The sequence below is a fragment of the Calidris pugnax genome, unplaced genomic scaffold (genome assembly GCF_001431845.1).
Source record: "Calidris pugnax isolate Ruff unplaced genomic scaffold, ASM143184v1 scaffold211, whole genome shotgun sequence".
Lineage (NCBI taxonomy): Eukaryota > Metazoa > Chordata > Aves > Charadriiformes > Scolopacidae > Calidris > Calidris pugnax.
In genome coordinates, this window is record NW_015091083.1 from 1,706,292 (window position 1) to 1,728,654 (window position 22,363).

Here is a 22,363-nt window from a genome sequence, read left to right on the forward strand (position 1 = left end):
CTGTGCTGCATAGCAAACTTATTTGGGTGATGTTACAACACTGCTTTTCTAGATCCTTTCCTTTTATTATACACTTGCAGTTTCAGTAGTGTTTCTTTCAGTGTGTTCAGTAGTGTTTCTTTTCAGAGCTTCTGAGATACTTTGAGACTAAGCTCTGATTCCCAAACCCAAAAGCAAATAGCAGCACAATCCAGCTCCCAAAGTGAATGTGAATTTTGTTTTGATGTGCAATAGATTTAATTTCTGAGTCTCTATAACTCCATTTGCATGCCCAGCTGAGAATTATTTCTGGGAGAATATTCTCATGAGGGTTTGAATTCCTGTTATTCTTAGTGGGCTTGAAAGATATATGTCCCACGTTGGCCATTTTCATTCAGTCTGGGCTGTTGGTGGGAACTGGAAGTTACCACCAGCTGGTGTTAGCTGGTCTGGATGAAATGCAACAAGTGACTTTTGTTTTGGTTTCCAGTTTTGGAGTTTTACTAAATAACTAAAAACTCCTTGTTGGTTTTCAAACTATGGAGCATCGTTTTATTAACAGAACAGGAAAAAGACACTCTTTTTGTGCTGAAGCATGCATGGGTGAATGCAGGGAAAATGTGTTAGGCAGCTGGATGTTTTACTGTCTGTCCTGTTTTTGTACTGATAAAAGAAGTTGCCGAAAGATGACACTGAAGATGCCTTGATGCTTTGAAATATGCTTCAGGCTGTTGTTTGACACCCTTTTCACAAGCAGTGAAACTTTGCAGTGAGGAGGAAAAATAGAGGACAGTAAAGAACAACAATCCTTTTGCCTTAGAATTAGTTTTGCATCATCTTTGGCCAGATGAGAAAGACTTGCTGTAGTTGTGACTTGCTTTCTTGTTGGGCTGTCTGAAGCAAATCATTAATGTAATCTGTTTACAAAATACTCAAAGTATTCTGTTAGCCCTTGTCATTTATTATGTATGGCTTGCATGTGAAAACCATGTCTAATGCACTGATACAGCTGGTGGAGGTGAGGAGTTTATGTGATGTGTAATGTGATGAAATAGTTGGACCTATCCCCACCAAATTACTAAAATACTTTTTTTTTTTTTTTAAATAGATTCTAGGTAGAGGTTGCTATGTTCCATATTAGTTTAGGAGGCAGTGAGAAAGATGCTTTCATTGTGAAATAAGAGTGGCAGCACAAGTAGCTAGTTGAGAAGAACTGATTAGGAATAAATTCCTGCTCAGACAAGTCTGTAGTTCAGTGAAAGTTTGATGTCCTTAATTTAAGGAAATCTCTTCTTATGACAGTGATAGGGGCAGTTCACAGCCTGCTGTGCTCTATTGACTTGTTCACATCAATAGCAAAGGAAATAATACCATGAGTGGTTTTCTCCCCAGGTGCTGAAGAAGTCTTGCTGCTCGCTAGAAGGACTGACTTGAGGAGGATTTCCCTGGACATGCCAGATTTCACTGACATTATTCTACAGATAGACAATATCAGACATGCAATTGCGATAGACTATGATCCTGTGGAAGGCTACATCTACTGGACTGATGATGATGTCCGGGCAATTCGTCGGGCCTACCTTGATGGCTCTGGAGCACAGACTCTGGTTACCACAGAAATCAACCATCCAGATGGTATTGCTGTGGATTGGGTGGCGAGGAACCTGTACTGGACTGATACTGGAACAGACCGCATTGAAGTGACCCGGTTGAACGGGACATCAAGAAAGATCCTTATCTCGGAAAACCTAGATGAACCTCGAGCAATAGTGCTCAATCCTGTAATGGGGTAAGTTTTGTGTTTATTCATACTCCTGTGATGGGTCTTTGGATCCAGTTTATGGCCTTCTGAAACTGAAAATCTGTAAATTGCGAGATAATGTGTGTATTGTTTGTTAAATGTTCTGGAAGTAACTGGCTTTCCTTTGCTTGGTCCCTTTAATACTGTGTATATAAAAGGTGACTTCTAAATATAGTGCTCTTCAATAAACCTATACATTGTGTATTTGGTTGAATTTTCTTTTCTCTGCATCTTACCATAAGCATGAAAGAATTGGGCCACTGCACATTTTCAATAGTTTAATTTATTTAATGTTCAAAATTTATATTGTCATTGCTGGTTACAGTTCAAGTTGGCTTGTTTGCTGCAGCTGGGGAAGCAGAAAGTTAGTAAGTTCCTTCAAAAGCAGGACAGATCTTGACACTTTTTTTTGTCTTGCATGATGTGTGCATTGACTGTTTCCCCTCTTTTTTTTTACAGCTACATGTATTGGACAGACTGGGGTGAAAGTCCGAAGATAGAATGTGCTTATTTGGATGGCTCAGAAAGGCGAGTTCTGGTGAATACATCCCTAGGTTGGCCTAATGGCTTGGCACTGGATCTTGAAAAAGACAAGCTTTACTGGGGAGACGCAAAAACAGATAAAATTGAGGTGAGTAATAGAGCCGTACTTGGGTGCATTCTTAGAAAACAAGTGCTATTCTCATTTGCCGCTTTATGTCTTGTATACATTTATCCATTTTTTGAGAAGTCTTGTTTCATTAACATTAACATGATATTTAGCATATCAATACATATTTGAAAAGAAAGGAAACACATTTATGTGGTTCACAAAAGTTTTGTAAGAAATGTTATGTATGTTATGTCTAAGTTGCTACAAGTGTAATTTAATTGCTTGAAATCTCAGGTTTTACCTGAGACTTTTGCACCAAATTGGGACACTCAGGAACAACTTCTTTAAAAGATGTTTTGACTTGTCTGTGGTGCTCGGATACTACTAGTATCTAAAATTGCTGCATGTGGAAGACTTCAAGCAACGTTTGTGTACAGGAGAAGGTGGTTGTGGGGGCCCTAGAGGGCCATATTTCAGGACCTCAATGATTTTGTGGTGTCTAGATGCATGAACAAGAAGTTATTTTAATGTACCGCCTGCTTTGAAAACAACGTAGGCATTCTGTCTCTCTTCACAATGTTGTATAAACATTTATGACAATATTGAGTATTTCTTAATTGTCAAAGGAATGTCTGATAGAACATGGTGTGATTCCCTTATGCCCTCCTTTCTTTCGAAATAATTTTCTTAAAAATGCAAAAAATTAATCCTGTCTACCTACTGCTCAAATGCTAGACAAAGTTGGACAAATTGTCTGCTCATTTGTTATGATATGCTCCCAGGAGTAAGGTAGTGAAGTGTCTCTGGAGATTCACTGCTGTAAATTTAAAATTTGGTCAGAGCAGGCATCTATACTGATCAAGTCATGGACATTGACAATTGCACTGGGGAGGCCCAAGATGTTTCAAAAGACATTCTCCTAAAGAAGATGCCTTTCCCCCCATTGTTTTTGCATTAGAATCCCATGATTAAATCTTAATCTAAAAGAATAATTGTGCTGCCACAGAAGAGCAACAAGACTTAGATATCAATGCAGAGAACTGAGTCCTAAAGTAGTTTCACTCAGACCAGAAGGTGATAAATTAAATAACTAAAAGTTATAACTGAAACCTAGAATGAAGGTTTGGGGCAAGGCTTTTTTGGGCTTCTGTGTGTGTGTTCATGGGATTCTGAGGCTTCAGTGAATTATTAACCACAGTATTCAACTGAGAGGAAATTCAGCAAATTGATAGAGCTTGATAATATTGTGATGTAGAACAGCACATGGCTTTTGTGTAATCTAGAAATACTGATGAGCAGCCATTTCATACATTTGTTGTGGATTTGTTCATGGAGTTACTGAAGACCTGTATGTAGTAGCAGGTTTACTTGTTGAGTATGTCCATTTAATTTGAGACAGCTGAGGATACAGATAGATAATCGGATACAACCAGATGTTGTGAAGAAGTCTCAAATAGTTGCTTAAAATCCTGTTATGTTCCCCACCACCCTCAATGCTTAGTTTCTAAATAAAATAGTTGTTTAAGAAGTACATCTAGTTACTGGCTACTTGTGCTCATATTTCTAAGAAGGAGAAATTGTAGTATGAATCTCAGTATAATGTTGTAGGTTATGATTAACCCAAGGGTTTGGATGACAGCATGAGATGTGACCTGAGATCAGGCGAATTCAAAAATTCCTATTCTGTTATCATTAGAACATTAGATTTGTCAGCCAGACAAATGTTCCTTTTTAATATCTTGTTAAGCTCCAGGTAACTGGTGGTCATAGGTCCCTTGACCTATGTCAAGGGACATAGATTGTGGTATGTTCTTAGTGTGAAGTAATTGTTTATCTTCCACAAAGCTGTCGGAAGAACAGTGTGAAAATTAAAGGTGCTAAATAATTAGCTCTGAGTATTTTAATTTGAAAAGGGAGTTCTACAGGGAATTTGAATTAGCTTCAAAGAAAGACGAGGGGAATAACTAGCTAATTGAAATGAATTAATAAAAACAGTTATCAAACCAGAATGTGAACACCCCCAAAAAAGTTTTTTCTCTTTAAAGCAATAAATAAAATTTTTCTTCCTGTGGTATAAGCTAGTTTGGTGACATCATGTTTTGACTATACTGTTACAATGGCCTATTTCTGTACCAACACCAAAGAAGAGCAATATAGAAATTTTTCCCTTGGTCAGGGCCTCTGAAGTCAATTGAGTTTTCATGTTGTTTGGGGGAGTAGCATATGCAGCATTTTTAGATAAATAAATTTTGAGGAATGACTGTGCCCTCATAAGGTTTTGCCCTCAGGAAGCGGGGAAGCAAGACAGTCTGCTAGCTCCAGAAATGGAACTTCAGTGTTCAGTAGTAGCTAAGTACTGGGCTTGATGATTAACAGAGAGGTCCTGTTCCCCCCTTACCTTTCAGCCTTCAGGACAAGGAATGTTCCAGATGCCACCTTTTATAGCTGAGACTGTAGTTGTGCAATGTGCTTCATGCATTTAAGCAGTCTGTTTGGTCTGTCTCACTTCATTGTGAGGCAGCAAAGCCAGTGAAACTGTTTGGTTTGGCATCAAAGTTTAGGAAAATCAGAGAAGCCAAAGTAAGGGCTTTTTATTCCCTCAGTTTTTCTTTTGCTTATTATACTTACTTTTTGTGGTTCTCTTCTATTTGCAAAAATAGAGAGAAAGAGGGTGGTTCACTTGGGTCTTGCAAACAGAAGATATTCTTTATATGAAGTGGATTGTGACATCTGGAAATATGTTGATTCCTATATATTGTGCAACCCCATTTTAATTGTTAGCACAAAGAATGAAATCTCCATCCTCCTAGTAATGGATTCCACATTTACTTAGATTAAAACAGGTGTAAATATTGTAATTTTAAGTCTTCTGCCCTCCCTCATCCCTTTTTTCTGGACTGGCATGAGTTAAAACGGCACTGGCACTTTGTCAGTAGAAATGGAAGTAAGATGTCTATTGCAGAACTTTCATTAGACAACAATTTTTCAATTTCCATTTTGGAATATGTGCCAGACACTTTGTGTATTCTGTTCACTGGGGAAAGAGCTGTGTAACTTAACCAGTCACTGATACAGCTCAGATACTGGCCAGTTTCAGACTGGTCTCTAATAGAGCTACTTTTCATTAATAATCCTCTACAAGATGAAAAAAAGTGCACTAAGGAAATTCTTTAGAATAGAAGCAAAACTGATCCAATGGATTGTATTTAACATTTGTTGTTCATCTTGCTATATTTGTAACCTAACAGTGTTTTTCGGCAAGATTTTGGTGTTTGAGAGGTTCTGTCAATACCCTAGATTTTCCCAGTAAACTGTAGTTTGTGCTACTCTGATGGCTCCCCTGCACGTGAAGCCTCGCTCTATGGTGTATGAGGTGGGGCATTTCCACTTGTTGTTGAAGTTATTCAGCACAAACTCATTCTCTCATGCATGTGTTCTGTTGCCAAGAGCATGCCATTTAAGTGGCTTGCCAATGCAGCTGGTGTCTCAGCGATTTGTTCTGTATGTGTGTGTGTCTGTTGCATCCACAGCTTGTCAGAAATAAAAACCAACTGACTGCAAGTTGAGGATACAAGTTTATATTTTATACTATAGTTGACCTAGCTGAGTATTAGGATTTTTCTTTTTCACAGGAAGCACCTAAAACTACCTTGAAGCATATTACTGGATAAATTTACTTTCTTTTAACACCTAAAACCAGCATAGGTGGGATAGTAGATAATAAGCTCTAACTCTATTTTGTAACTCATTAGATAGGGGGGGGGAAGGGGAAGCTGATGAAGTTTTGAGGGGTTTACTCTGTGGCTACACTGCAAGGAAAGAGTTCTTGCTTAATCTAAAATGACATTCAGATTTATGTTGAGTGCTCCTGAAGGAGGAAGACTTCAACCAACTGGAGAGTCCCTATGCGTTTCAGAAAGTGGTACTCTGCAGCTGCACGCTATGAAGAAGGCAAAGAAGGTGGCACATGGCATGTGGATCACAGCACGCTGCCTTGTATATGTTGAAGATGGGAGGCCAGAGAGCTGTTAGATGGTAATGGAGAGGGACAATGGCTGGGCCAGTGTATTGTTCTTCGTTGGAGTAGTTGACTGTTAAGTTGCATCTTCTAATTCCATTGCCTTCTCTTCAGAGCAATTAGTTTCTCTTGGGCTTTTGCAGTGCTGTCACATGACAGTTATCTCATCTGAAAACTGCAGTCCCAGATTTGCTGAAGCAACTGTAAATTTTCCAGAGGAGAAAATTCCCATCTCCACTGTTTTCCTCAATCCATCTGCTTTCACCTGCCTCAAAATGTCCCAGTTCACCGTGTAGAAGTTGCAAAATTGAGTAAACTGAAACCATTATCTCTACTACTCTGCAGAGCATGGTTGGGCTAAAAGCCTGTCGGGAAAGTAGTGGTATTAAGACTGATGCACGATAATGTAAAAAGTGCACAGTGTAGGCTTTTCTGTAGCTTTCTGACAAACTTCTTGTAGATGAGAACTGCTTTCATCAGACAGCATGCCTTCAACTGCTTTCCATACAGAACAAAAATGAGTGAATATAGCTTGTGCATATTTGTGCCTGTCTCTGCTTGGTATTCTCTTCTGGTTTCTGGTGTTTTAGATCTGCAGGGATCTTACTCTCCCTGGGAAGGCCTGTTCATATACAACATTTTTAAACAGTGACTGAACTTTGTACAGCTTAGAAATTTGATAAGCTGAAAACATCTGTCCTATTTTTGCTGGACCTTGGGTTTGAAATGTACTGTAAATGTCTCTGGTTTGTTTCTTTTCTGTCTGTTTGTTTTGGGAGTGGTTTTGTTTGGTTTTGGTAACACATTTTGACATTACTTTTGGGTGCACTCTTCCACAATTAGAAAAGAAACGCTGCAAAGCTGGTAAGGGTAACAAACAGTGTCCTGCACCAGGAAAGTATATTCTTACTTGTGCGTGTAAAACTTCACGGGGTGAAAACAGCAGTTACCCTTTTCTGGCAAAACCCCTTTCCTAACCTTCCCATCTGCAGCATTCAGCTGCAACACAAAGGGCCCAGTCACTTTGCAAGCAGTTTGCATCCTGAAGAAACCATTTGGCAAGGCTTGTCAAAATTTTGTGTGACAGGAGCCTATGGGGCTTTCGCTGCAAATTTGGCACCCTGTGGTAACATTGTTCCCAGCTTTTAAACTTTTTTTTTTTTATATATATATAATTATTTTGGCAAAGTGTACAGCAAGGAAAAATATACAGCAAATTCTGAGTCGTGTCTGTCGATATCATGTGTTTGCTCAGCTTCAGCTGCGAGTAAGGGGCATGGCTTAATCCAACTGAACTCTGGATTTTACTGACAGTGAAAAGGTACTTTCCAGGAGCAAACAGCAGATTAATAAGGATTACAGGGTTCCAGCAGAGAGAGAAGCAAAGACCCAATGGCATCCACGTGTAGAGTTTCCTAATTCTCCTTAAAAACAATTTTGTGGTTAGCCAGGTTTTCCCATGTATTATTTCTTCAGCATTTGCTTAAAGTGCCTAGGGTATAATTGCATAATGAGCAATTACTGAATTCTCAGGTGCCTGTTATTATGTATGCATTTTACTTCAGTTTGTGCAATATTCTTGGAATAAATGTTACACAGACTATCCCTTCTGGCAGCTTCCCCTCGTTTTCCCCTGTCCTCTCTATTGACAAATGTCCTTCATTTGTCTTTGCACAAGACTCATAATTATGTACAGTAATTCTTTGCAAGTTTGTAGAGTGTTTAAAGTGTAAGTCAGCACCAGATGACAATCCTGGAGTTCAGTGAAAAAATTTTCCAAGATGCAGTTATGTGGGCTGTCCTTGAAATTTAAGGAAACAGTCTTTATAATTAGTTTGTTGTTCATTACATTCTGCATAAATATGTAAAATTTATGTAAAATGACATTTGGAACAATTTGTTACTTAAATGGGAGGGAGCTTTGCAGAAGTCAGTTGTACTGGGGAGAAAAATTGACTACTAAACTAATTTAAGGCTCCTTTTTCTGAACGAGTGTGGGTCTGCTTCACATATTACACTTTGTTTTTCAGTCATTTGAACCTAAAAGTGCAATATTTCATTTATACATCTTCTCATAACCAATGCATTTGTGTGTGTGCTTTTCTTTGCATTGGCATTTTGCATGGAAGGATGAGAAGACTGTGTAGTGTAATAAATTGCTAGGGAGATATTCTGGACTGATTTACTGAAACAGGCAAATCTCATAGAGAGAACAACTAATTTAAACTTATCACCACATGCTAATCAGATATAAAAAACTATAAATATGAGTGTATTTCAGAAGACCTAGTTTATATTTATGTTAATGTAAACAATCCCCACACTGCATATTTGTATTAATACATAAGAACAAAAAGTGAAATGGATATAGAAATAAGAAATACAGGATCTCCTTGATCTAAAAAATAGATATCAGTCTAAGGACACAGCTGTAGTACTAAAATCATTTAAATTGATGATAGTGGGGGAGCCTTAATTTTAGTGATTTTTTTTAAGCTCAATGACATTTGGTTCAATTTAAAACTATTGCAGAGAAAAGTCAGCTAATGGAATTGTTAAAAAAGAAGTTATTAATTGAAGCTTATACTATGGTCCATAGATGAAGTGTATATACACTATACCCTATACTTTTTGTTTCAGATACATATGTAAATTATATCAATTCTAGATGCAAGTGGCACATACCTAAAGTGATGCATATCATATTATATTGACATATAATATGTTAGTGTTGAATAGCACATCAGAATTGGGCAAGCAAACCAGGTGTACGTCCCTGCTGTTAGTATAGCTCTGTTCAGGAGCATATTCATCCCACCTGGGCTGCTGCTCTGAATGCTGCTGTTAATGCTACTTCTAGGTTGGTTTTTTTTGCAACTCACTACTCTTCTGCCTGGGGTTAAGCTGTGCTGCTGGAGGAGTGACATGTGTTCATGTTTGTGGCCATTGGGTATGCTTTTTTGTTGGAGGTTGTACATTGGTTTGTGAGCATTATACACCATGATGTTTTTATTAGTTTTAAATAGCTGTCAGGTCTCTCTGTTGCTATGTGTTTTACTTGAACAACTGGGAAGCACGAATGCTGTTGCAGGCAGAGGAAGTTTTTTGTTTTACTTGAAGGGAGCTGCTCAGCAACCATTATTGCATGAGAGCTGTATTTGTAGCACTATCTAAAGACCTGGTGTGTAGCTAAGTGTGTTTTAAGATTCTGAAGGGGAATAATCTACACGAGTGAGCTTGAGCCCAGATTTTTACCAGCAGCCAGATAGTCATTGTAGAAAAGTTAGGAGGAGTCATTTGGAGGAAGGACTATCTTAAAATGTTGTCACAGGGTTCTGGCAGTTCTTGGACTTCGTTAAGAATGATAACTAGTTATGATTGCTTTTCCCAGAGGGACATTGCTGGGATGTAACATAGGCTTTCTGAGAGGGAAGAAAGCTGTATCTTTGATTTTGATGCTTTAACAATGACATTGATAAATATCTGTGGAGAATTGCATAAAAAATAAACCAGATTCTTACTAATTTTACAAAATTATATAAAGCCTGATGGCGCTCCCTCAGTGAAAAGGGAGCGTGCACCTTTAGGAAGAGGAAGGAAACCTGGCAGCTAGAGGAAGAAAGTTTTATTCTCTCCTCTTCAGGAGTTCTCACTCTCTCATTTGCCTGTGGCTGTGTTCTGCTTGCACCATCAGACTCATCACCAGGTTTGGAGTCAAGAATAAGCACCTCGGTTCAGACTGGCAGGGATGTTAGTAGAGTCTCAACTTCCTCTGCTGAAAGAATGTAGAGTTTTGTGCTTAGGCTTATTTGGAATGATCTTTCTTAATTGCTTTGCTCCGTAGAAATGATGTTGCAGTTGGTCCAGCCTCGTACACACCAGCCTGTAGTGGGGAACAGAGATTGCTGAGATGATGTACAATGATCTGTAATGTTCAGCAGGTCAGACCACTGAACGATTTCAGATCCTAATGGTTTCTTATGAATTTAAACCCTTATGGCTGTGTTACGTGTTTTTAAATCCTGAACTCTGGTTCAGGATTTCCTGGTGTGAGACTACCTCTTTGTGGAACACAGAAATATAGCCAGCCTCTACCCGGTAACACAGTATGTCCATATCCTGTTTTGGAGCATAGTGCCTTCTAGCTCCGCTCTTCTAATTATACAAGATCAAGTTGTTTGTATTTTGCTTACTACTTAATTAGGAATTTTGTTATTTTGTACCTTGCACTACATGAGCTCTGTTTACTTCTGAGAGGACTGTTACTAAGCGTGGGAGCTGCTGAAGAAAGTCAGGTCCAGGTTCACAGAATTTTGTTTTTGCTGATCAGAATGTTAAGTGTCACACCTTCCTGCTCAAAGCCATGTAGTAAGGAGATGTTCACAGAGTGGAGAGACTCACTGATCGAATGGAAGAAGATAAACTTGCGAAGATGAATTCCCTCCTATCTATTTTCTGAGTTAGCTAGCAGGTGAATTTGTATCTGAGCCCTGAGCAAGAGAAAGGTATGACAGTTTTGAAAAGGAAAGTGTTTGGTGTAAGGGGTACCTTCAGACTTTGGCCAATTCCATACTGTGTTCAGTAGTGCTCTTAATTTTCCATTCTTCAGCAGTCTTGAGTAAAGCTTTTTCTGCTGTTCCAGATGGAAGGGGATGGGGGCTGCCTCCACAGGTTGATGAAGACCTAACCTCAGTTAGTCTTGCCTTTATCACCTTTTGGCTGAAATGGAACAGCCCAGTAGACAGTGGTGTGGAGGCTTCAAGTCCTCAAGATAAATGCCCTGGACCAAAAACCGTTGTACCATGTCTCCTCATCAGCGTGCGGTGCCATGAGCACATTTTAATTCTCTAAGCAGAGATTTCCCAGATAACTTCAAATTAAATTCAAGACTCCAGTTCTTTTCTTCATGGCTTAAGCCATGTATACGGAAAAGGCAGCTACACATCTGAAGTAAAGACTGCTGTCTGGGTTACTGTTGAGCATAGATGGATTTTCCACAATAAAGGCAAAGAGAATTTTTTTCTTAAGGGTTGTTCTGAGATACTAGATTAACGTCCCCTTCTCTCCCCTTTTCCCAATTTCCAGGAAGTAAAAAAAACACCAAAAGGTTCAGTTCCAAGTGCAAGGTTCATATTAACCGGCCTTGCCTTCAGCATCATGAATAACCAGAAATATTTATCTGTAAAGAACTAGAGCAAAACCAACCTTGCAGCAAAACCCCATTGTGTGGAAGCAGTTGCAGCATGGGCTTCTTGTCCCAGCTAGAGCATACAGGAGATGATACAGCCTATATTAGACATGCCATTTAATGCGCTAGCAGAAAACTCTCAAATAATCATAGAATGGTTAGACTTGGAAGAGACCTTAAAGATTATCTAGTTGAAATCCCCCTGCCGTGGGTAGGGACACCTTCCACTAGAGCAGGTTGCTTAAGCCCCAAAATAATTATTTGATTGAATGACCCTCCATAGGTTGCTCTTGATCGGAGATTCTTCCAAACTTTTATTGTCCAGCTTGATTCTGTATGCATTAGCTTTGAAGTGAAAAATTCACAAATATTGGTGGCTGCCAGTTTAGATACTCCTTTGAGTCTTTCCAGAGTGGAATCTGTACCAGTATGAAATTATTTTCATCTACAGCCATTTATGATTTATTAGGGTTGCTCTGTAGTCGTAAAGACCTCTAAATCTTGTTGATTTCCCAGGGACTATATTTTTTTGTACTACTCTCTTTAAAGGGATGACTTAAAAAACGAGCAACTGACAGACGGCTTCTAAATTTGGTCTTTGTGGAGTGCTCAGGAATTACTTCTGTGTGTGCAGCTTTTGCTATATTTATCAAGAGGAAATCCTGAGGATGTATTAAACTACAAAGTTGAAGAATTATTTGAGTTTTACATGCTTGAGGCTCTCCTTTCTCCCTGAAGAATTATTTTAGGCTGTCTGATATCAAATCACCCTTTTCCGCTTGCTAGGGAGAGAATTCTGCTTTACTTCCCTTCCTGGGATCAACTTCCTATATTTAAAAGATGGATTTTGCATTTAGCAGTACGAAGGCTTCTGTACCTATGAAGTGTGGAAATGGGCTCCCCTTTATGAAAAACTGATGCCTTTTCTGGCGCAGAATTATGTCTTTTTCTAGTTACTGAGGAAAAGGTGGCTTCTGTGGAAGTTGGAGTAACTTAGAGTTTCTTTGTCAGACTAGCAGGTAGGATAGTTCATAGAATCATAGAATCAAAGAATTTCCCAGGCCGGAAGGGACCTCCAAGGGTCATCTAGTCCGACCTCCCCGCAGTCAGCAGGGACACCCCCAACTAGACCAGGTTGCCCAGGGCCTCGTCGAGCCTCTCCTTGAATATCTCCAGGGATGGGGCCTCAACCACCTCCCTGGGCAACCTGTTCCAGTGCTCCACCACCCTCACAGTAAAGAACCCCCTTCTAATCTCCAATCTAAATCTGTTCCCCTCCAGCTTGAAGCCAGTTAAGAGAGTTTTTAACTTGGTAACCTTCTAAAAGTTACTTGCTATATTGTTTACCAATAGCTGTAAGGAATTTTCTTTAAATACTATTCCCCTTTTTGCTTTTGTTTTCCTACTTTCTCCTGTTCTCTTCAAAGAATAAAACTGAGCTTTGCCATACAGCTTACTTCTGACCTAAAGGGAAGGTGATTTGTGCTACCGAGTTGTGATCTCATGAATATTGTCTTACAGCAGTGTTGAGAGACATTTGTTTCTCTGATACTTTGGGGGTAGTTGTGTCAATATGCACAGTGTACCCTGTCAGGTAGGCTGTTTTGTCACCGTAATTTGGGAATTAACTTTTTAGTAAAAGTCCCTCTCCTGCTCTTATTTTCCTATTGCTGTTTTGGAAGGAAAGTATGGAAGATGCTGGACCTTTCGGTGCCGGGAACTCTCCTCATATGTAATCCTTTGAAACCACCGGGGACACACCACACCCTTGTTGGTGTTTAGTGACCTTAGGTGTGAGCTTTTCAAATTAATAATACAGAGTTTTGTGCCACAAACATAAATTCTAGCAGCCTTCTATTTCAACTTCGTTGGGTTTTTAAGGGTTCTGCATTGGTGAAGGTATTTCACAGCATCACAGAAGATAATGTTGGAAAGCACCAGCTGGATTGTCTTGAGCAACTCTGGCAGGTCAGGTTGTGGTACTACATGTGCCTATCGGCAGAAATTTCGGCAACCTTTGGTTGTGAAACATGGGAACCTGGATGCTGTTAGAAACAGGAGACCTGGTGTGGTGGGCTGGCCCGGTGGGGTTCCTGTGTTTTTGAAGAATACACACTAGAAATAGAGGTCTAGAACTTGCTTTTTGTGCCACGTCTTATTAGTGAAATTTTGAAAGCTGTCAGTACCGTTTTTAGACTCATGTCATCTGGCCCTAACGAGACAGAAATCTAACAGACACACATGACAGCCACCACCAGCCTCCCCTAGTTCTCCCAAGATTGCCTGCAATGGTGGGAATTTTTTCTGATAAATGTCAGTAGTGTGGATGAGACCAAAGGTTTTTGTGTCTATTTAGCCTTTCTAAAAATTCTTCAGTGTGCTGATGGGATAACAGTCACTCAAAGGAAGACTTCCTTTGCTTGGCTTGATTGACCAGAGTCATTCTGTGGGAAAGGATGCTAACTTATTCTAAACTGAAGGTGACCCTTGCCTTTTTGTGAGCAATAAAGACATAATAGAGGCCCAGTTAGGGTTCAGTGGAACCCCCACAGCCATCTGCACACTTCATTGGCAGAAGTGGCTTTCACTTGAACTTGCATTTGACAAGTGTTTTCTGTCTCTTTCTCATTCAGAAGGGTCCTTCAAAGCCAAGTAATTGAAATGCTCTCACCCCTCGCTCCTTTTCCTCTGTCCCCCAGACTTGCTTAAATTGCAGGGCAACTGGTATTCAGTGTTAATGAATAAAAATGCATGCACTTCCAAAGCTCACGCTTTTTTCCTTCCCATGGGGAAGTTTCTAAAAAATCCCCTTCTTTTCCACACTCTCCAGCACCAGCTTCATAAAGGAAAAGTTGGGGAAAAAAAGTGTTTCTGTTGCGTGTTAGGTTGCCGTTTCTCTCTCTCCCTCCCCCTCTTTTTTTTTTTTTTTTCATCGGGCTGGACTTTTTGAAATGAAACACAAATCAGGTCTCTGGAATAAAAGGTTGTGAGTATGCCTTGTGGCATTTGGAATGAGACTATTCACTGCCTGAATGACTATAAATAGAAAGCAAGGAGCTGCGTATTTCTCAGTTCAGACTCCCTGCAAAGAAGCGCCCTTCCCAGTTAAAGGGTGACTTTTTGAAAGAAACCTTGTTCCTTGTGCTGAATTGAATTGCTCTAGGAATTCTTCTCCTTGCAGCTTGCATAAAAAGACCTTTACTCTCTAATTTATTTCTCCTTTTAAAAGGCCGTATCCTTCATCATAAATGTATATTCTTAGCCATGTCACCAGATATGCCTGTCTTGTCTGTACAGAGTTGCATGTAAAATATTTCTGAGCGAAGAACAAACATTGTTCTCTGCAATTTTTGTGCCTGAAAGCTTTCTTTTTGGCTCTGGGCCAGCTGTCGGCTCCCTTTTTATCTGGTAGTCATTCTTCAGTGAGAAGGCTAAATTAGCAGCACTCAGGTTTTTGGGTTTTTATTTAGGGATTGAGGAACAGAATGGGAATTGTGATTGATTTTTATAATAAAAGATTTTATTCTCTCAATACACTTGTGATGTTGCCGACGGTAAGAACCCCAATAGCTTACTGTTGCAGTTCTGCAGACAATTTGTTTGGCGGATTTGGCTGTTAAAAAATGCTCATAAATCTCCTGTGTTGTGCAGTTACGCAAATTTAGTGCAGTCATTTTTCTTCTGCCTCCCCTTTCAGAAGGACTGTAGTATTAAAGAAAGAAGCATAGTAGATGGCGGGGAAAGTGTTTGATGGGTTTGTGAGTTAGCAATGTTAGAGATCCTAGCACTCAAACTGTTGGGTTGGCTTCCCCCCCCCCCCTTTTTTTTTTCTTTTATTTTCCCCTTTTTTTCTTTTTTCTCTCTCCCTTTTTCTTCCCCCCTTCCCCTTTTTTCCCTCCCGACACAGTGGTGTTTTGTGTGGTGTTATTTTGAAAGCTGCTTCCAATTTTCTCCTTAGACCTTTTGTTTCGCATTTTTTTCTGCCTTCAAAAAACTAGCAAGGGCAGCCTTCTTCATAGAGTCTTCTTTTTCCCTGTTCATAGTTTTTAAAGAATGGGTCTATAGATTCCTTGCATTGCTCTTTCTGTTAGTGACGGATTCCTAGTTGTGTGGGTTGTGGTTTTTTGTTTGTTTAACAGAGGAAATAAAATGTTGAGTAATACGCACCTTAATTTTTTAAAGCTTAGCCTGTCCGTGGTTTGGAGTGTTTTTTGCATTAGTGCTAGTGTAAAAATGAGAGCAACAGTGAATGGACAGGAAATAAGGGGAGTAATATGAAGTTGATGTTCCTATTTCTAATAAAAAAGGGAGAAAGCAGAAAAAGAAATGTGCTCTTCAGCAAGCCCAGAAAACCAGATTTTAAGAGGTTGCCAAGCAAGCTAAGGAGAGAAGACAATCTATAATATTTAATTTCTTTGTAGTTTTCTAAATTGTAATTTTCTTAACTTAAAGCTAACAATCAGTGTCACTCTCAATAGGATTTTTCATAGCTGGACACAAGTAACAAACTTCACAGAGAAATGTATTCAAATTGGACATTTCTTTGTCTTGACCCCAACTATTGGGACATCTTGATTATCCTTGTCATTTTACATTTTGTTTATGTGCTGTTTTCTGTCTGGGGCGCTGTATGTTTTCCATGTCACCTTTTATTGTGTGGCTGACTTCACCTATGATGGGCCCCTGCTGTCCTTTTGCATTTGCTGTGAGCTTAGGTATTTCTCTTGCCTTTTCCCTTTCCCTTGGAAGCCTCTTGTGAGCCTTTGTGTGAAGACATTGGGTTCTTTTTCGTCTTGCCATGCCTCCAGTGACTTTTGTCCAACATTTAGAGCCACTTTGTAGATGTCACCTACCATCCACTCACAGTTTTAATATTTGCCATCTTAGCTTATATTTTTACAGTAAACTTTTTCCTGCCTCTTAATTTGAAGTGACTTTGCTTCATGGGATGTTTTACCTTTAAATCTCCTTGAGCGGAGCTCTTAGTTTAGGAAGAGAAGCAATTGCTCAGATTAATATTTTGTCAGTTACTCATCTGAGTTGCCTTTGACTTCACTTGACTTAAAGTTACTTTCTAGCTAAAAAAACCCACATGCAGTTATTCTTAGATCAAATATCATTGGCTTATTTTTAATTACTCAGCTCACTAGTTCATGATTATGTGAAATTTTGCATCATGTACTTTTTTAACTTGTCAGTAAGATCTTTTTATATATAATGTTTACACATATGTATAATATATATGTTTAATAATTATATGTGCATATCCTGTTGAAAAGTAAAACATTACAACTTGCAAAATGGGCAGCAAGCACAGAGTGCACCTTTCTTCTAGCTATAGGTCTGGTTTTATTCCTTGTTAAAATATCAAAAATTTTTGGTAGATTTAGGGCAAGAAGAATTTTCCAGGAAGGACATCATTAGCACCTAGGTAATTGCTTCTAACATAAAACTTGCCTCCTTTTTGTCATATGTATTATTAACATTTTAGGCTTATCTTGAATGCCTGAAAACCCCATAGCTCTCACCTAGCAGGTCAAGCACAGGACAGTCCCTCTGCTTTAGAAGTCACTAGTCATGAAAGCTGTGTCCTTGGAGAGAAGGCAGATGAGATCTGTCTCTGGGGGAGCAGAACTGGTTTTTGATTCCCTTCCTTGGGGTTTCTTCTTATCAAGCTTAGTAAAGCAGCAAGGTTGTAGACCCAGCTACCTGTTGTCATCTTCCATTTCTGTCATGAATCCTTCTGGTTTAACCCCAAGCAGTCAGCATAGATCTATGTGAGGAAAGTTCCCACTTAACCCCCTTGTCTCTTGAAAACTTTTCAGAATAGCTCTTCAGTTTATCAGATAATCAGTAAGAACTAACAAACTCATGCATCCATTTCACCAATGTCTATGGTGAAAGATCTGGTTTGGTTTGAGGCCTCCCTCCTGTTAGCTCAGATAGAAATAAGGGAGGGGTTTACAAATTACGCTCAAAGAGTGTGGACAGTCAGTCTCCTAGTTCACTTCCTCAGGTTAATCTCTGCTTTTTTCATGTGAGTTTTTCCCAACCGAGAAGCAATGGATGCTTAAGTCTCTTCCAAATCCTGTGTCACCTGTGAACAATAATAGCTATGTAATTGCCTTTTCCGGTGATGTAGCATATAAATAAAAACATTGCTTCTAGTTTAATACTGATAAATGGTGCCATCATATACCAGTACAGGATAATCAACTACTACCTGTTCTTACTGTGTAACTGTTTCTGAACACTAGATTACTGGTGCACATTCATACTCACTGGAAATAATCCGACTACCCAAGTCTGTTGCCAGAACAGAATATTAATGGGTGGCGTATTATTGAACCGAGTTAATAAAAATGCTTAAAAGAGAAGCTGCAAACAGCAGCTGAATGTAGAGCCGGTAATACCTGCGTGTAGCAACATGAAGCAGGACCTGAATTGAAAGCACAGAAATGCATGTCTTTGTTAAAGTGGAAGTGAAATATTTGTCATGAGCATTAAAAAGAGAATTGCTTGGTTTTCTTTGCACGGCACCCACAAAAATAATGTCAACTTAAGCAAATTTTTGACACCTAACTTGTCACTACATGTGACAGCTTCTATAGAAACAACTGCAGCTGGGAAATCTTGTGCGTGTGAATTTATGCTGAGATTGGAAGTTACTCCTGAAGACGGTGATGTGCCTCAGAGGGACCATTTTTGCTAGTCCGAACTGATATGAGAGATGTAGCTTGCCCTGCTGATTTCCTACTTTAAAATGGTAAGGCCTAGCCTAAGGTCATTAAGAAAGGTTGGGCACAAGAGGAATGAGCAATTCCATGGGGAATCTGGGAGGTGACAGAGGTCAGAACCAGGACATTCTGAAGATTGTTCCAGAGTAGTAATTACAGAACTCCTGGGTTTGTTGGTTTGGGGATTTTTTCTTAAAGGCTTGTTGCATTCTGATGGTCCAGCAGAGGTTTAGTAAGGCCCAGCCTTGGGTTTGCTCCCCTAGGAAGATACTGTGTTTTGCAGCAACTTTTCAAGAGCATCTTGTGAGGCAGTGAAACATGAGAACTGTCCTTTAGAGAACTGAACTTTGCACCACCCACTTCTAGAACGTTGAAGAGCTCTTGTAGGGAGCATCATTTCCCTTCATGTTACAGATTATTAAATTGAGACATGTTTCAGTTTAGTGAACTGCCTGGAGGCAGTTATGTTTGGGACTCAGGCCAGGTCTATGAGTTGGGAGGGTTAGGAGTGTGGAAGAAGTCATGCCCCTCAGCCTATGCTAAAGCTGGAAAGGCCATTTGCTCAGAGTGCTTATGTCATCCAGAGAGCACCAGCACTCCTTCCTTTGGTATGAGATGTTTCTCTAGTGGGTGTTTCTGGCAGAGTTGTACTGGGGAAATCTTCCGTCGTAAAGTAAATCCCCGGGGGACAAGAGTAGGTCGTACTTGTAATGACTTGCTGCAAGACCTTGGGTTGGATGTTTCACTATCACATGCCTTGTAGTGGAGGAAGGTTAGTGTTTTCCAGCTTGTTGAACCCTTACTAATTTAACTGTGAAATGATGCATAAGGGCAAACTTACTGATGCCAGGAAATGGGGAGATTCAAGACATCTTTGTAGAGTGCCAGTGCCTCTCCTTTGGCCTCTCCTCTTTCCTCCCTATGGTTTGTCTTAAGGTTTTAATGTTCTGATCTTGTGCATCCACTTCTGAGGATTAAGTAGTAGACCAAAGGTCAAAATTGTTCTTGGTACAAGCATTTGCCTTTCATCTTGTTTTATCAACAGGTTTCTGGCATGGCCATACAGGCAGCAAAAGGAACATCTTCTCCTCCTTGTCTTTGACATTTCACATTCATGGCATTATGAAATGTGGGTCTGGAGACTTTGTGTGGTGCTTATGGATTAACAGGATCTCCTTTTGCTGTAACACCCTAACAGCAGTTCTACTTTGTCTGTCACCTTGTTGTTCCTGCTACGGAGATAGTTCAGAGGGAGGAGGCATCCTGTTTGTTCCACAGAACCAGTGCACTTGATGCCACCCTTGTGTAGTCAAGAGCTTCTCATCCGTATTTTTTGTTGTCTTCCACTTCTGAGATGGGAAGGATCTACAAGATAATTGGCCTTTTTTTCCTTCATTTTCATAGTTTTCAGTAACCTGTTGATCATGCTACGATGTATGGAAATCGATTATAGCTGTTACTGACCATTTTAAAGAAAAAAGTACAGGTTGCATCAGCGTGTGCCTTCGTTATCTATTTCCTGGCTTTTGAAAATTTGAACTTGTGATTGTAATAGGGCACCCAGTAGCTCAGGACAGCTTTGTCAGTGCAAAGTTAAAGTTGGTTGTGTTGGTGAATATCCCAGCCTGCTTAGATTTCATGAATGTTGAAAAAAAATAGCAAATGGTTCTCAAAAGATAAATGATTGCCAATGAGGTTTGGGAGGGGGAATATGGGCTGAGATCAAAGATAATTTGCTGCCACAGACTGATAGTAAAACATGAATAATTTGGTTTTGGAGCAGCAAACTAATTTCTTAAATGTCAGTCTCCAAAGTGGAGTGGGATACCTTATGCTATGAATGAATGCTGGAACAGTTGAGATCTTTTCTTTTTCTCCAAATTAAACTTGGTACAAATGTGCTTTGTTTTTCACTTTTTCCATATTGAAACAAGCGTTTAGAGGAGAGGGATAGAGTGAAGATCGTATGCATCTATATACTACTAGCATTTGACAAGTTTATGTCAACAGATGAGGCTCAAACAGTTTATTCTGATAGCAGTCAGGTGCTTGCCCTTCTTTCAGTCCTTGAGCAACTAATCCATTGGTGAATCAACTTGGGAACCACTGTCTTTTTCAGCCTTGGTATTTTAAAGTAAATGGACTTGAGCTTCTCCATTAGAGGCCCCAGCAAAGAGTGAAATTAAATTCATTTCAGTAAGTTCTCAGATTTCTTCTGGTTTTGAGAGATGAGTACTGGACAAGCCAAAGGCATGTCACTTGTCAGCTTCTCACCTTGGTATCTTTCCAAATAAGCGGATGAAAGTTTTCTCACTAGATTTTTGCAAGTATTTTTTTCTCCATATTACAACTGCTTTTGACAGTTCCTTAGAGAACCAACTGAGTTGGCAGTGCCAACTGGTCACAGTCAAGGGGTAGGTAGAAGTCTCTTGTGTTGAACATACAGTTGCAACTCATACATTGTCATTAAGATACACGCAGTGGAAGGTCATGGGAAGTCTCCTATTTCTGATCAAACCATCTTCAGCTTCCTTTTTGAGAGGAACTTCCTTTGAGTATCTAATAGTTTACTATGTAACAGCAGCATAGTCCAGGCATTCCCAAAATTTGAAATATTTTTGGTGTGGAAATGACCAATTCTTTTAAAAAAGGAATTAGGATTTGATGTAGTGAACAAATTCACCACAGGTGGTGTTTATGTGAGTAAATTAGTTGCTTTTTTACTCACAACGGGCATAAAATTGAGAACTATAAACACTGTGACCCCAGTTAGGAGACTGCTTTATCCCGAATGCAAACAAACAAACCAACCAACCAACCAACCTTCCCTGTATCTAGAGAAACCTTTGAAATGATAAGCCATCAAGTCTAAATAAGGTCCCAAATTTAAACAGGAAACTGGTATTTTTGTAGTTGCATTGGCTGCCTCCTCCCATGTCCTCAGGCTCAAAAAAAGCATACATTTCCAATAGGTGCATGGAATGGTTGTTATCAGTGTTGTTCTTTTATGTCAACCCAGTGACTAGGAGTAGAAAATTAATTATTTTGATCTATTTAGATTATTCTCTCTGGTTTTCAGCCTCGTTTAATAAAATCGGGGGGAAGAGGTGCTCCGTGGGTCTTTACCTCTGCTGACACACAGTGTTCTCTGCAGCATCCTTGTGACCCGGTTTGTCATTGGGTCATGTTTTGCTGACTCGGTCACCTGGTTTTGCTGACTCTGAGCTGGGAACTAGGGCTCAGATATGGTTTTAATTCATTCTCTGTAGCAGGTAAGACCCTATGTGGTCAGCTGGGGTTATCGCAGTGCCAGGCATGCCGTGCTGGGTGGCTGTCTCATCTGTCCTTACCCTCTGCTCCAGTGAGGTGCAGTGCCACCTCATCTTGGTCAGTTCAGTTATAGGACAATGATACAGTTTAGTCCTGTGCAGCAGCAGTACTGGGGGATTTTACTTAGATGGAGTTTGCATTACTTAAATAAATTGAGCGATGGCAGCAGCTTTCTCAGTGTGTAAGGAGTGCTTAGAATATGTGCCACTTGCTAGGTCAGAGAAAAACTTCAGATTTCTCACTTAACCATAAGTGACAAGTGCAGTTGTGGCAGCTAGAAGCATCCATTCTCCATCCAGCCAGGTTCTCCATTTATTAGCTGTAAGCCCTCTTCCTTCTGTAGTTCTGCAGTGAATCTAACTGTTTCCAGAAGATCCTGAAAGGTCTGTAAAAGTGCCTTTTCTGTGAGATCTGGAGTATTGTAACACTGTCACTCTCCTTCCCCTCCGCTTTCACCCTCGTAATTTCTTTCCACCAGAATACTGTAATGATCATAAACAACTAAATTTGTCAAAAGAAAACGTTGAATAACTAGGAAGAGACAAACATATACCCCAAGCAGAAATTTCATTCTGAAGAAGCAGCTCTGGAGAATCCACAAAGTACTCTACTCTGAAAAGTTCTGTCATTGCAAAACATTGCAAGTGGTCAGATTTTGTAATTTTAAAAGATCCTCATGCTAAAATTAAATGTTTAAGTGAAGCTGAGGAATCTGTGA

At 39.7% G+C, this 22,363-nt stretch overlaps 1 protein-coding gene across 3 annotated transcripts in view; it reads left to right on the plus strand.

Annotated features, from left to right (window-relative positions):
• The window catches only part of LRP5 (LDL receptor related protein 5), a 155,398-nt gene that overhangs the window by 79,510 nt on the left and 53,525 nt on the right, over positions 1-22,363 (plus strand). For all 3 annotated transcript variants that reach the window (XM_014957624.1, XM_014957625.1, XM_014957627.1), the window contains 2 exons: positions 1,372-1,768; positions 2,240-2,411. In XM_014957624.1, coding sequence (XP_014813110.1) covers positions 1,372-1,768; positions 2,240-2,411 — 569 coding nt within the window. The remainder of the gene's footprint in view (positions 1-1,371; positions 1,769-2,239; positions 2,412-22,363) is intronic.